At 42.2% G+C, this 14,759-nt stretch overlaps 1 protein-coding gene across 3 annotated transcripts in view; it reads right to left on the bottom strand.

Annotated features, from left to right (window-relative positions):
• Positions 1-14,759, bottom strand: part of CD109 (CD109 molecule) — a 113,549-nt gene that overhangs the window by 65,619 nt on the left and 33,171 nt on the right. For all 3 annotated transcript variants that reach the window (XM_022590370.3, XM_089921744.1, XM_022590371.2), the window contains 2 exons: positions 4,114-4,153; positions 1,517-1,601 (listed from right to left, as the gene is read on the bottom strand). In XM_022590370.3, coding sequence (XP_022446078.1) covers positions 1,517-1,601; positions 4,114-4,153 — 125 coding nt within the window. The remainder of the gene's footprint in view (positions 1-1,516; positions 1,602-4,113; positions 4,154-14,759) is intronic.

Genomic DNA, 14,759 nt, shown 5'->3' with positions numbered 1-14,759 from the left:
CTTAGTTGAACTAACTTGGTATACAAATGGTAGACACATTTTTGCCTTTATGTCACATGGGTGTCACATGATTTGTTTGCCAAAAGAATCTAAAGCAGGAGTCCTCAGACGTTTTGGTGCGTGGACTCACTGCCCATTGACTGCCACTGCCACAAACCCTCACCAGGAGAGGAATGTTGCGATGAGTGGTGAAATGGGGTCCAGTTTTTACCAGCTATTACAAATAAATTCTGAAGCTAAATAAATTTCACAAACAGCACAGATATTGACACATCAAAAATAAATGCTACAGGGCCTCCCTGGTGGCACAGTGGTTGAGAGTCCGCCTGCCAAGGCAGGGGACACGGGTTCGTGGCCCGGTCCGGGAAGATCCCACATGCCGCGGAGCGGCTGGGCCCGTGAGCCATGGCCGCTGAGCCTGCGCGTCCGGAGCCTGTGCTCCGCGACGGGAGAGGCCACAGCAGTGAGAGGCCCGCGTACCGAAAAAATTAATTAATTAATTAATTTTAAAAAATAAATGCTACAAGGCACACCCATCCTGGGGAAGGAAAGGCAAGCACCTCTCCATAAGGGCTGCGGAGGTCACGGGGAGCGTGCTGAGGTTTACTGGGGCCCACAGCAAGACCTTCTCTGGTTGGAAGAGGCGCAAGTGACACCAAGGAGGGACAGCTGAGCAGGGAAAGGGCACCGCGATGCTCCACGAGGTCCTGGCCCCTTAGAGGATTAGGTTGGCACCCAGCCCGCACACAGGCTGCTTTCCTGAGGAGGCCTAGTCACCCAGGCCAACTCCAGCCCACTGACAGGTCCCGGCCGAGGAGGGACGTGCGTCACAGGTGTCACCGCATCCAAGTCCTAGCAAACCCCGGGGGATGGGGAGGGATAAAAAATTTTTTTTTAAAATTTAAAATGCTACAAGAAATCGGTCCTGGAATTACTTGAGGGCACTCCCAGCCTATACGTTTGAGAGCCAGTGGTCTGGAACTCTGAAGACGCTTTTTGCCTCAGCAAAACAAAATGCTGTGATGTTCGAGCCATTGGATCAAAATCATGAAAGCCACCAGACAGCAGTTACACGGGGCGGGGCTGGAAGTCCCCTGTATCCAAAAGCTGAAATGGATGATGAATGTAGATCACTGACTCATCTGTGAATTGCAATAAAGCAACCAAACCCCTCCCCCAAGTCTCAACCTCCATTATAGACAGCTGAATGAGGACTAAATAAAGCTTTTTTTTCAATCTGGCACAATCTATCAGGTAAATCCCTTGAGTAGCCTTAGAAAGACACTAGCCTATGGGGAATATTTTAGGACTGGATCAGCTTGGAAGCAGAGACATGGGTGCAAAGACCTGTGCAGACATGTTCCGTGCTTAATTATTTATTATAAACATTTGTTTCCTGCCCATTGGGGTATTTTAATAAACAACATATTGTGCTAATGTTCTGGAGTATATAATGAGCTCTTTGTCATACAGTTTCAGAACAGTTTAAGGTCATAGAAAGCAATATGATACTTACTTTGCTGTGACGGTACCATTTAAACTCACAGAATTTAAAGAACAGTATAATGGTGTCTGCAAAGTGACTTCAAATTTTGGTAATACTGGAAAAGAAAAGCAAGGATATTTTAAACAATCCATTTACCTCTCATTTTACAACTTAACAAACTAGAGAACAGAACTGCTTTAAAGGAGTTGATAAATGGTACCATTGGCACTTAGATTCACTAGGCTCCAAGTACACATTAACACATAGATAAAAGTACTTCATTCCACTCAAAATCAGAAACCCTACAAGGCTGGTAACTAGACAGCGATGGGGATGGGGGAGTTGCTATGGACACTCGGGTCTGTGAAGCCTCCCACCGGTAGAATCTAAACTGTATCCACATGCAAAGCCATCTGAGTGCTAGAAGGCCAGGGTTTTCACTCACCCGTCACCCACCAGTGTGCACTTACTGCTTGTTAAAATACTTCCATATCACTCGGTAAATAGCTACTTCTGAGCAGCCCCTTCCCTAGGACTTTTTTCCAATTTGGTTACGAAAAGCACATCCTGAGACCCCAAGACTCTCCTTTTTCTTCAGGGTGACACACATGCAGTCACAGAGAATCCATGTCCTTTGAGACCATCAAAGGTAAATGTGGTGACAGTCTAACACGATGGATTACTACGAAGTTGTGTCCTAGGATTTCTAGTTAATAACTAAGATATGGCTACAAAGTAATGATGCTTTTCTTGTGCAACAGGTACTGGTTCCCGAAGGTAACCCTAAAATTAGAAACCCCTACTTTGGTTGGCTTTATATAATTAGGCTATGAAATATTTTATAAATAGTAATATTATTTAATATAAAACACCTCACTGGAGTAAAAAAAAATTTCATTTCCTTCCAATCTATAGAAATATTCCTCTTCTCTAACTTCACTGACCAATGAAATAGATCCGTCTCATAACAAGGCATCTCACCATTCAGTTAACGCAAGAGAAGAATCAAGACGACCAATAAGTCAGCAGAACAGGACAGACCTCCAGCTCCAGGCTAAAGACCCTTGGAGTGCCAAGATGCTCTGAGGCCCGAGACCACTCCAGGACTCTGACCCTCCTCCAATGTCCTGGCCACTCAGAGGTGGAATTTTCTTAGACCAAGGAAATTTAAATGTCCCCTCCTCAAACATCACAGGTTGGCAATCAATTGCCCCTCCACTACATACCCCCTTCAACAACATACAGCCACCCAGCACCGCCTCTGTGTGAAATAAAAACAGCCTATAGAAGCCTCAGCCACCTCTGATTTACTCCTCTAGATCGGGGCTGTCCAAAAGAAACAAAATCTGAGCCACATGGTGTAGTTTTAAATTTCTAGTAGCCACATTTAAAAAGGAAAAAGAAGCAGGTGAAATTAATTTTTGTAATATTTTTACCTAAAGCCATATATCCAAAATATTATCATTTCAATATGTAATCAATATAAGTAATTATTATTAATGAGCTATTTTTCTTTCTTTTTTTATACCGTCTTCAAAATTTCGCATTCTACATGCTTAGAGCACATCTCCATTTAGACCAGCCACACTTCAAGTGTTCAGCAGCCAACGTGGTGAGTGACCCTGAACCGGACAACACAGCTCCAGATGGGGGAGTCAGTAAACAATGACCAGCATGAGCTAAGAATGGGTTTTGCATTTCCAATTGGTTGGAAACCATCAAAAGAAGACTACTTCACGACATGGGAAAATTATATGAAATCCAAATTTCCACATCCATAAATAAAACTGCATTGGATCACAACCACTTTCACTTACATATTATCTACGGCTGCTTCGTGCTACAACCGCAAAGTTGAGTAGTTAAGACAGAGCCGTGTGGCCCACAGAGCATAAAGTTTACTATCTGGCAATTCACAGGAAAAAGCTTTGCTGCTCCCTGTTCTAGGTGATCATGAGGCTGAGCTGTGACAGTGCTGTATGGGATTCATGGACCAGAGCCACAAAGGTGCAAGCAAACGACTTTCCAGAGAATTTCTACTGCCTGAATGAGACACAATCTCAAAAAGTAACACAAATCAGATGAAAACGCTTGTGTGCAACCTCAAAGCAGCTGTTCAAAGTACAACTAATTGTGGGGTCCTATGCCTTCACTCTCCGATTTCCTTCCTCTCCATCCACCAACAAAACACTGGGGTCGCACATTGCTTACATCTACGTGTTTCCAAATGCGATATTACAAATGGGGCACCTGCAGGAAGAGGATTTACCCAAGTTAAACCCTGTCTTCACCAGTGCTGACCAAATGAAAGATATGGGAAATGACTGTGGTTATGCTTTAAAAAAAAAACACCGTACAAAATTTTAAATATGTTATGATCACAGCAAAGTAGAAAAACAGAATAACTATACATACAAAGAGCAGGATAATGGGACTACAGCCAATCTTATTCCTACTTTACTCTTTATAAAGAAAAAATGTTCAGACCTATAGGAAATACTAGGATTTTACCTGGTAAAAATCCACTGGGATTTTTACTTTAAATAATACATCTCTTAGAAATTTCTCTTATCTCTGTGGAAAGTAATAAATGTGTTTTCCATCAAAATAAGTTGAAGAACTCTTACCATATTCTGAAACCTGAAATGACTGATAATATGTCTGGTCCTATTGGGAAGAAGAAGAAAAAGACAAGAAAATATATGAGTTCTTATTTAATTACTTTGCTTGCTTGCTTACCTCACAAAAACATTTAGAAAACATTTTTAATTACATTTATAATTATTTAACGAACGAAACAATTTGTTTTAACTCCGTAGAAGTTTATTTTCAGTTATCTGCAACATGCAGTCTGTGAATTTCATGAGTTTTTCTTAACAATCCACTAACATAACAAGGTGACCTGTCTCTTTAATTCACTGCAGGTCATTGAAACAAACCGCTTAACCTGACTTCCCTCATTTGTGAAATGAGAACAAGATTAAATTGGGTAATTTAGGAGTTTATCAAGCAAGGGTAACACATGTCAAACTAACAGGAAATGACTTCAAATTTGGTTTGTCTATCCCTATCAAAGCAAACCAATGAAGAATATATAAAAGAGTCAAGAATGCAAAATCACCATGGACCACCACCCTTTATCTTCCTAATTCCTTGAAGTATTTTCTACTGTAACCCTTAAATCAGTACACTCTACCCTATTTTTTTTTTTTTTTTTTTTTTGCGGTACGCGGGCCTCTCACTGTTGTGGCCTCTCCCGTTGCAGAGCACAGGCTCCGGACGCGCAGGCTCAGCGGCCATGGCTCACGGGCCCAGCCGCTCTGTGGCATGTGGGATCTTCCCGGACCGGGGCACGAACCCGCGCCCCCTGCATCGGCAGGCGGACTCTCAACCACTGCGCCACCAGGGAAGCCCACTCTACCCTATTTTAACAGATACTGTTAATTATTTCCTTTTCCAGTGTCAACAAGAAAACGTGTGGCCTAGAATATCTTTTTTTCTCCAACTCCTCATATTTCTATTTCTCCATTCCTAGTCATACGTAACACATTAAATAGAACCACTTCAAGATAGCTAAGAAATTCCACCAATGAAATGTGTATTCCAATTCTGATTCCCTAAGTTTATCAAAGCAAATACACAGATGCAGCTACAAGATATTGGCTTTTTTTTTTAAATCATATTTGTTTAACCTAAAGTAACTGTACATCACCTAAACTAACATGATAGTATAAATCAACTATACCTCGATAAAAAGTAAATAAAATTTTAATAAATAAACTGTACACCAGCAAACTATTTTTTAATCCTAAAAGAAGGATACAGTTCATTTCAAAGTATAAGACAAATATAACTACTTATATGCCAACAAAATAATTGTCTAAAACCTGGCTTCAGTGTTGGCATTTAAAGTAGATCCCAAAGAACTTGTGTTGATCAGTCTTTAAGAATCTCCACATTTGTCACTTCTATCTTAAAGTGTTTTCATGTCATATAAAGGAATGTTATAAATTACATGTCTTTGATTCATTTATAAGTTCTGATTTGTCATCCTCAAAAATTAAATCAAGAAGGCAATCTACCTTTAGTACCTGTTTTACTGATAACATAAGAATTCTAGTCGTGGGACTTCCCTGGTGGTCCAGTGGTTAAGAATCTGCCTTCCAATGCAGGGGACGCAGGTTCAATCCCTGGTCGGGGAGCTAAGATCCCACATGACACAGGGCAAGTAAGCCCACGCACCGCAACTACTGAGCCTGCGTGCTCTGGAGCCCACGCATGACAACAAAAAGATGTCGCAACTAAGACCCGACGTAACCCAATGAATAAATACATAAAAATAAAATAAATATTAAAAAAAGAATTCTAGTCTTTAAATTACTTTTTGCTTCACAAGTGAGGTAAGGCACAGGTAAGGCTGTGGAATAAGCAATTTAACAACGATGATGTCTGTTCCTCAAGTTAAGTTCATATAGCAAACACCAAGTGAGTACTACATGTAAAACACCACGTGAGGCTCTGTAAAGGTTAACTACAGTTCTCAGCACCAGAAGTTCAGTCTAGAGATGGAGCAGACACATTCCAGTGCAATACTGCAAGGCTGACAGTGCCCTGGAGTTTCATGCACTGTGCTTCTTCTCTCACTCTCCCCTATACTTGACTTACACACACTTCCACCTCTGCCCATCTTCCAAGACTTGGCTCAAATATTACTGCTTCTCTGGATCCCCAATCTAAAAGTAATCTCTATGCCTCCATGCACTGTAGTCCTCCTTTCTTTGTCACTTTTCACCCTGTATCCTGAATATTTAGGTACATGGCTTATCTTGCTGTAAGTTCTTTGAGAGCCAGGTCCATGTTACACCGTGTTTTTATCCTTCATAGTTTATCTCTTGAGTTGCCAACCTAAAAGACTGCCTGATACCAAAAAAGTTCTCAAATAACATGTATTAGACTGAATAAAAAGTGCTAGCTTTGGCAAACGTGGAAAATCAACTAATTTGTTTGGGCCTCCTTTCAACAGCCTTGAAACCAACTTTTAGGCAATTATTTAACAAACAAGTAGTTACATTAGTTTACATTTGAAATAAAATTCTCCCTTCCTGCCTCCTACATTACCAGTCATCCCTGACAATTCCTGGATTTTCCATCTCTCTGGTTAGTCTCCTCCCCTTCATTCAGTCTGTAAACACTGTCACATCTTCTGTTCTCCTGGTACTCTTATCTTTCTGACTTGTTGCGTTAACGGTCCTTTCTTTTCTGATCTTGAAGTGTTGGCCCTTCTCATCCTGAACCCAATGCTCTTGATAAGTGAGCTCATCAAGGCTCATGGTGTTAACTGTCATCTCCACGCTAAACACTCCTAAACCTTTATCTCTGGCCATCCCTCAAGCTGGAGATTCAGACTCAAATCCACCTTCGGGACACCTCCACCAGAACATCCTGGACTCCTTTATCTGGGTTCAGCCTCCACCAGGGACCTTTTCTTGATCGCCTCTCCCCGTGCTGGGTTAGAGCCCCTTCTCTCCCATAATACCCTGTGTATAACTCTATCACTTTACTTAACACAGTATACTATAATTATCTGCTTTGTGCCCATCACCGGAAACAGACTATGAAGTCATTGGGGGCACAGCACCTAATTCAGCATGCCTTCAAGGTTTGTTGAATGAATGTATGTATTAATGAATGAACGCATTGAATTTTGTCCCCGGGCTGGTTCTGATACCGGAGGCTCATCAGATTAGCCTCAGTTATTGTACAGCATCTCCTGCAAGAAATTGAAATAACCTTCAGACTACCCTGAGGAGGCACAGCCATTTGTCAAGTGACCCATGGTTTAAGTTAATTAAGTAAGGAGGCCATTGGACTGATGGGGCTCTCATGCCGTGGGTGCCCTACGTAAACAAACCAGGATCTAAGCCTGTGAATGCCTCACGGCTATGAAATCAAAATGCTAAGGACAACCAATCAGAAACAGTCACCTAGGCTTTAAGCTATGGTCAATCTATGATTTCCTTTCTTTGCTTCCACCTTTTCTCTATAAAGTCTCTCCACCTCTCGTCTGAGGGGACTCTCCAACCACTTCCAGTTTGGCACTGCCAATTCCAATCGATTTCTCCTCAAATAAACTCAAATTTTTTAATATGCTTCAGTATATCTTTTGAGATTTTGAGGTTTCCAGCGTGGTCGTTGGGAGACTGTAAGGTTTTTGAGAAAGCAGGATAAAAAAGCCCGTGAAGAGATCAAGGTTTTGGTCTTAGATATGAAGAATTACATCTTTTCTGTAAAAGAAAAGGATAAGCATGAGATGGGTGCAGACAAGGTAGATCTGTAAATGTGGCAGAGAAATTTAAAGAAACTCCTATCTGATGACATGTGTTTTCTTTACAAAGTAGAAAGGGAGGTTATCTACCAAGAGTGAGGATGGAGAAACCAGAATCTCCCCAGAAGACAGCATTTTCCTGAATCCCTTCCCTCATTAGAAAGAATCACAAATATTCTGGTACCCATCAAGACTGGAGCTAAACATCCGAAGAACTGAAGTTGTTCTATACCCGATAATTACTCATAGTGAGAGGGCTTGGGAAGAATGGATCTAACCAACAACCAAGACACAGACTATATTGTCTGTGACACAGGGCTCCAGGTGGAAGGAGCCTGGTGCAGGCATCCTATACCACAAGAACATTCACACCCTAAGAAGTTTCACCATTTGCACCAAATACATTATGCTGTACAAGGGACAAACTGGTTTCCTTAGTAGAAAAGTACGAACTAGAAGCATGCTCTCTTTAAAAACAAACAAAAATCACTCATTTAACCCTCTCTGTTGCTACTGAAAGTGCAAAGAATTGAGGTCTTCAAAGACATGCAACATGACCAGCCTTCTTGGGCACCAAACTCAAGCAAGAGGAAAAAGCAGAAGTGTAGCTACAGCTTTGTACTGAATGGGAAAGGCACCCTTGAGGCAAAATAATTCCATTTGCTGCTCATTTCTCCTTTTCTTACTCCACCCAGCGCCTCAGTACTCATTTCAGGCTCCACCTTGGTACCCAGTGTGCTGCCGCCAGCAGTTGGAGTCCAGTGAGTTACAGATCTCCTCTATGTCACTGACAAGTAAGCATCGTACAGGACTACACACACATCACATGAGTATCAAGTTGCTGCCTTTGAGGTTGTACAATAATAAGATAAAATAATTGGGTCCACTGCATAAAGGGTATCCAGGACCTCTCTGCACTTTCTGTGAATCTACCTCAAACAAAAATTTCTTTAAAAAATTAATCTTCTTACAGATTCACAGACATAGAAAGCAAACTTATTGTTACCAAAGGGGAAAATGGGGGGGGGATAAATTAGGAGTTCATGATTAACAGATACACACTACTATATATAAAATAGATAAACAACAAGGATCTACTATATAGCACAGGGAAATATATTCAATATTTTGTAATAGCCTATAATGGAAAAGAATCTGCAAAAATGGATATATACGTATACATAACTGAATCACTATGCTGACACCTGAAACAAACACAGCATTGTAAATCAACTATACTTCAATTTAAAAAAAAGAGATGCAACTCTAAAAAAAAAAATTAAAGTCATAGAATTAAAAAAAAATTAATCTTATGGCTCATAATACCAAGATCATAGAGTCTGCCAGGTGACAGCGAGCTAATCCTTAGTAAATACACTAATGAATACTACATAGTTCCCTACCAGGCAACGCATATGCTGTAACATGAGTCTCCTAGGCTCAAACCCTCAATTCAAAGTCCTGGCTGTTGTGTTCAGAATCTGAGACATTTTGAAAACAATGCAATGTATGAGGGAGTGACACGTGTGGCACCCGAAAATCATGTGACAGAGGTGGGCACCCTCCCCACCAATGCATCCAGACAGCCCTGTTGGCATCTATGTTCAACCAAAAAAGTGACTGCCTTAAAACAGCAATTGCAGCACATATTAAATAATTTAACGTTATAGAGCTGAAAAGTATCAGGAAATCTAGCTTCTAGCCCTGACCCTACCATAACACCACCTGAGCCCAACCAGGTCACTAAGAGTCTTCCTCCATCAAAGGAGGAGATGAGTCTGGGTTACCACTAAGATCCTCTCCAGCCCCAAAACCCTGTGAGATGCGCTGACGGACTTCTCAGACTCCCCATTTCACTGATGATCAGGACACGCTAAAATCCGATCCCAAAGTTTTCTGACTGAAGAGAGGGGTCGGTAAGGGACATGTGAAAGGAAGGGCAGCCCTAGGGTAGCTTCTGGAGAGAAAGAACAAGACAAGGAACTCCTGACATATATTAGCTTGGAGCCAGAATTTAATTAAATGTGCGCCCCCAGGGACTGACAATTAGCAGATCAAACGACCTAATAAAGTCACAGGAATAATACGGCACAAAACTTGTGCGTGCATCTTGAATTTCACAAGAGACCAGGATATTCAGTTCTTGACTGAAATCTTTTTTAATCTTCAAAGTCAGAAAGTCCAGAATATTAATCCAAAAGGGCTGTTTCCTACTGGCTCACAGGTGCACCAAGTACACAGCTATATATTGCACGTAACCTCAGAATGAAAATATAGGAACATATCTCTACTAAGTTGTAGTCTCATATAGAAGACTGGGACTATAGGTCATAGAGCATCACAAAGGATAATGACCAGTAGCAACAGTCTAGGAGAAACCGTTCAATCACTCCGTTCACTCATTCTTTCACCCCACAAGCATAACTGAGTTCCTACAACAGGACAGAATAAATGTGGAAATTAATCACACAGAACTCTTGTCTTACGGACGCACCCCAAGTGCCCATCAACAGATGACTGGCTTAAGAAGATGTGATACGTGTGTGTGTGTGTGTGTGTGTGTATAAAACGGAATACTACTTAGCTGTAAAAAAGAACGAAATTTTGCCACTTTCAGTAAAGTGGATGGACCTAGAGAATATTATGCTTAGTGAACTAGGCCAGAGAAAGATAAATACTATGATATCACTCGTATGTGGAATCTGAAAAATAATACAAATGAATCTATATACAAAACAGAAACACACTCACAGACATAGAAAACAAACTTATGGCTACCAAAGGGGAAAGGTGGAGGGAGGAGGGATAAATTAGGAGTATGGGATTAACAGACACAAACTACTACATACAAAATAGACAAACAGGGCTTCCCTGATGGCGCAGTGGTTGAGAGTCCGCCTCCCAATGCAGGGGACATGGGTTCGTGCCCTGGTCCAGGAAGATCCCACATGCCGCGGAGCGGCTGGGCCCGTGAGCCGTGGCCGCTGAGCCTGCGCGTCCAGAGCCTGTGCTCCACAGCGGGAGAGGCCACAGCAGTGAGAGGCCCACGTACCGCACCAAAAAAGAAATAATAATAGACAAGCAACAAGGATTTACTGTATATCACAGGAAATTTTACCCAATAACTTGAAATAACCTATAATGGAATATAATCTGAAAAAAAGACAAATCACTATGCTGCACACCTGAAATTAACACAATATTATAAATCAACTATACTTCAATTAAAAAAAAAGAACTTGAGTCTTCCAGGAACTCACAGTCTAACAAGTAAGGCAGTCATATTCTGTTAAGCTACACTAATCACAGTTTGGAAAGATGAAACAAATTCTGGAAATTGATGGCGGTGATGTTTGTACAACAATGTGAATGTACTTGATGCTACTGAACTACACACTTAAAAATGGCTAAGACGGTAAATTTCATGTATACCTTAACACACCAAAAAAAAGGAAAGAAAAGCCTACACGGATCAGTAAGTGCTGTAGAGGTGCTGGGTAGAAGGACCTATGGAAGAACGGAGAATGAAGTGCTAGCCTCCACCAGCTGACATGCTCTAAAAAATCCAAATTCTAAAACTAACTCCTCCTTCCTTTCTTCACTGCACATGCAAGCAAGAACTTACGGTCTTTCCCCCCAAAAGCAGCCTTCTTTCAAGCAGAGGCTAGCAAAAGGATTTTGGAAGCCACATCCACATTCCAGAGAAGATGGACTGTTTGCTGACCTGACACAGGTGGCTCCATGCTCTGTTCAGCCGTCATCACCAGCTAGGGGATCACCAGATGCCACTTGTGGAGCGTTCCAAGCTCAAGAACTGTCCAAACGAATGTGTGCTCTTTTGCAAAGGACGATGGCTTCAGAAAAACCCTGACAGCAGAAGCAAACTGACCAGGGAACAGCTGAGCAGAAAGATAGATAAGGAGCATCTGAAAGGCTATAAAAAGCCACGCAGTGCCCCTCTACCTGACGTTCCACAACAACTAGCTCAGGAGAAGGGAGACGTCATCGTTACAAACAAAGGAACAATTCAGTGCAGACTGCCTATGAACTACACAACAATTTTACACCCACATACTAGCACACAGGGCTCCAAAAAGGTGATCTCAGGCCTCGGGGCTATCACGCTTTCTACCTTCTATTTCTTGTCTGCCAGCCCAACACTGGCCTAAGATCAAAACAAGGGCTGAGAAACTGTGGTCAGTTGCAGCCAGAAGAGGCTGAGAGGTCGTCTGGTTCAGGGGTTCCTACGCAGGCTGTGTATCCAGGTCTCCAAAAGGGCTGCTGTAAAAATTGAGACAGTGACCCCAAATCTGCTTTAGAAAGTCTAGGCTGCCAGGGGGCCGTGCGGAGCTACTCACCTAGAGGGGTCAAGTAAGTAGCCCCGTCTCACCACCAGGGAGTTCCAAGAACGAATCAGGGGGCGTGCCTTTTCCACTACCCACCACCGCCTCTCACTGGAAGAGACAGAACCCGAAGATGCCTAGCTGTGGGCACACAGCAGCACTTCTCAAATCGTGGTCCTGAAAACAAATAGGATTTCCTAGAGTGCTAATGTAAAATGCAAACTCCTGGGTCGCTGCCTGCGATACTGACTTGCCGTCTGGGGGCGGGGCGCTGGGCTGCGCAACTTGAACGACAGCTGCCATCGCTGGGTTCCCAGGCACACGGGTGCGTGGGAACCACGGCTAAGTCCCAGCAGTGGGAGCTGTACCAGCCACTCTGGGAGGAAAGACACGCTGTCTGCTCCCAAGGAAGGAAGGTGCAGGGCTGCGATATCCAGAAGCTGGGCTCTCTCAGTGCTCTTCCTTCGGGTCCTCAGAGGAATGTGGCACCGATGCTTGAGTCGCCCAGAGACCTGAAACTCTGGGCCAGCCGAGGCTGCCCAAGGGAGAGGGCAGTGTGGTAAGATCCCTCCTGCCTCCTGGGAGCCTGGTGCTCAGACACCAGCGCCAGCCTCCCTTTTAAAGAACCTCTAAAACTGCCTTCTAGTAACCTGGAATACAATTTATCATCAAAGATGCCAGAAAATTTGCAACTAAATCCGGAATATACACACAACAGAAGATGCGTCAGCCTTAAAAAGGGAAGGAAATTCTGACGCATGCTATAACCTGGATGAGCCTTGAAGACGTTAAACTAAGTGGAATAAAGTCACAAAAAGACATACACTCTATGAGTCCACTTCTATGAGGTACTTAGAGTAGTCAAAATCATACAGACAGAAAGTAGAACGATGGGTGCCGGGGACGTGAGGGCAGGGCTGGAAGGAGGGAAATGCGCAGTTATTGCTTCATGGGTACAGAGTTTCCGTTTTGCAAGATGACAAGAGTTCTGGAGATACCACTGAACTGTACCCTTTAAAATAGTTAAGACAGTAAATCTCCTGTTATGTATATTTTGCCACAATTTTAAAAAATAGGGAGAAAAAAAAAAACATTTGCAACTATTTGGGAGAACCAAGGATACCAGTCAAGAGATAAAGGCAACTAGAGAAATACTACAAAAAACAAAAATACAAGCGATGCCTGACTTTTAAAACAAATCATCTCCCCAAGGTGTATTTGTAAGATGATTATCAACTTAGAGCACATTCCCCCACTTGACCTATAATGTACATGATGTATCACAACTCGGTAAAACACGTGTCTGTGGAGGGGTATATTATGGCTAAAATAAACCCCTTCCCTCTGCGGGGAGGGTCTGGTGCTCCAGAAAGTTAAGGACTCTGATTACCTGCACGTCACTACAAATCAAATCCCTGGTAAGTCCTGTATACATTGTCCTTCAGTAGTAATACGAAAATCAGGCCATATTTTTTCTAGAGACTAAATGGGATTTCAAAACAGTCTCCTGAAAATAATTATTTTCCCCTCCCTAAAATTTATACTAAGCATGGTCACTGCCTTGGGAAAATAAAACTATGGTCTATAATGGTGGATAGTTTAAATGATAAATATATTTCCTCCATAATAATTATTCACAGCTAAAAGGAAAAGAGTTTAATAATAAGCAATACAGAGTCCTTGAATGCTGTGCAGGAGTCAAGGAAAGATAAACCAGAGACCAAGGCTGGATCCAGTTTGCTTGTCATAACATTTCTTTGACTATACTGACCTCTGGTGGCCATTGGAGGAGTCTTTTTTTTTTTTTTTAATAACGGGGCTTATTTTCCCTTAGTTGTGTGCCTTCACATTGTATCACCTAGGGGGGCTCCTTTTACAATGTATATGTATATTAAATCATCACGTTGTACACTTTAAATATCTTACAATTTTATTTGTCAATTATATCTCAGTAAAGCTGGAAGGAAAAAACATGATATCACCACTAATAGGTTCCTGATCAATATGCCTGTCTTCAAAAAGATAAAGATGTTTATAGAATGTGGAAAAGGGGACATTATATTTAGTTCAAGACCAATGACTATGGTACAGCTTTCACGCATTCATTTAACAAGTACTGACTTCTACCTTGTGCAAAGAACCGCGCTAAGTCTCCAAGACACAGGGGAACAAGACTCTGCCTACAGACCTCATACGGACTCTGCATATCAGGTCCTGCCAATCAAGCGACAGCAATGGACCAAGAGAAGTACAGTGTGCTACGCTAACTTCCAGAGGCGCTAGGCCATCAAAGATAATGCCTGAGGACAAAAGCAAGGAGCTAGAAAAACAGCAGAAAAACAGGGTTCCAGGCAGAGGGAGCAGCCTGCGTGGAAGGCTCTGGGACAGGACGGACTGGTGAGTTTAAGAAACTTAAGGAATGATACATCTAAAGCATAGAGTTCAAGGATAAGGGTGGCCCTTAACAAGGCCAAAGAGGTGGGCAACGACCAGATTTTGTGAGTGTTTTTTTTAATTTTTCAAGCACTTGAATTTCCTCAAGAGCATTTATCTTTTTTTCCTATTAAAGCAATCGGACAGGTCAAGTCCACAAACAACTACATGA

This window comes from Delphinapterus leucas, chromosome 12 (assembly GCF_059928025.1).
Source record: "Delphinapterus leucas isolate spDelLeu-1000000601 "Yukka" chromosome 12, BTC_Dleu_Yukka2, whole genome shotgun sequence".
NCBI classification, from domain to species: Eukaryota; Metazoa; Chordata; class Mammalia; order Artiodactyla; family Monodontidae; genus Delphinapterus; species Delphinapterus leucas.
This window is presented reverse-complemented; position numbering and strand designations above follow the sequence as displayed.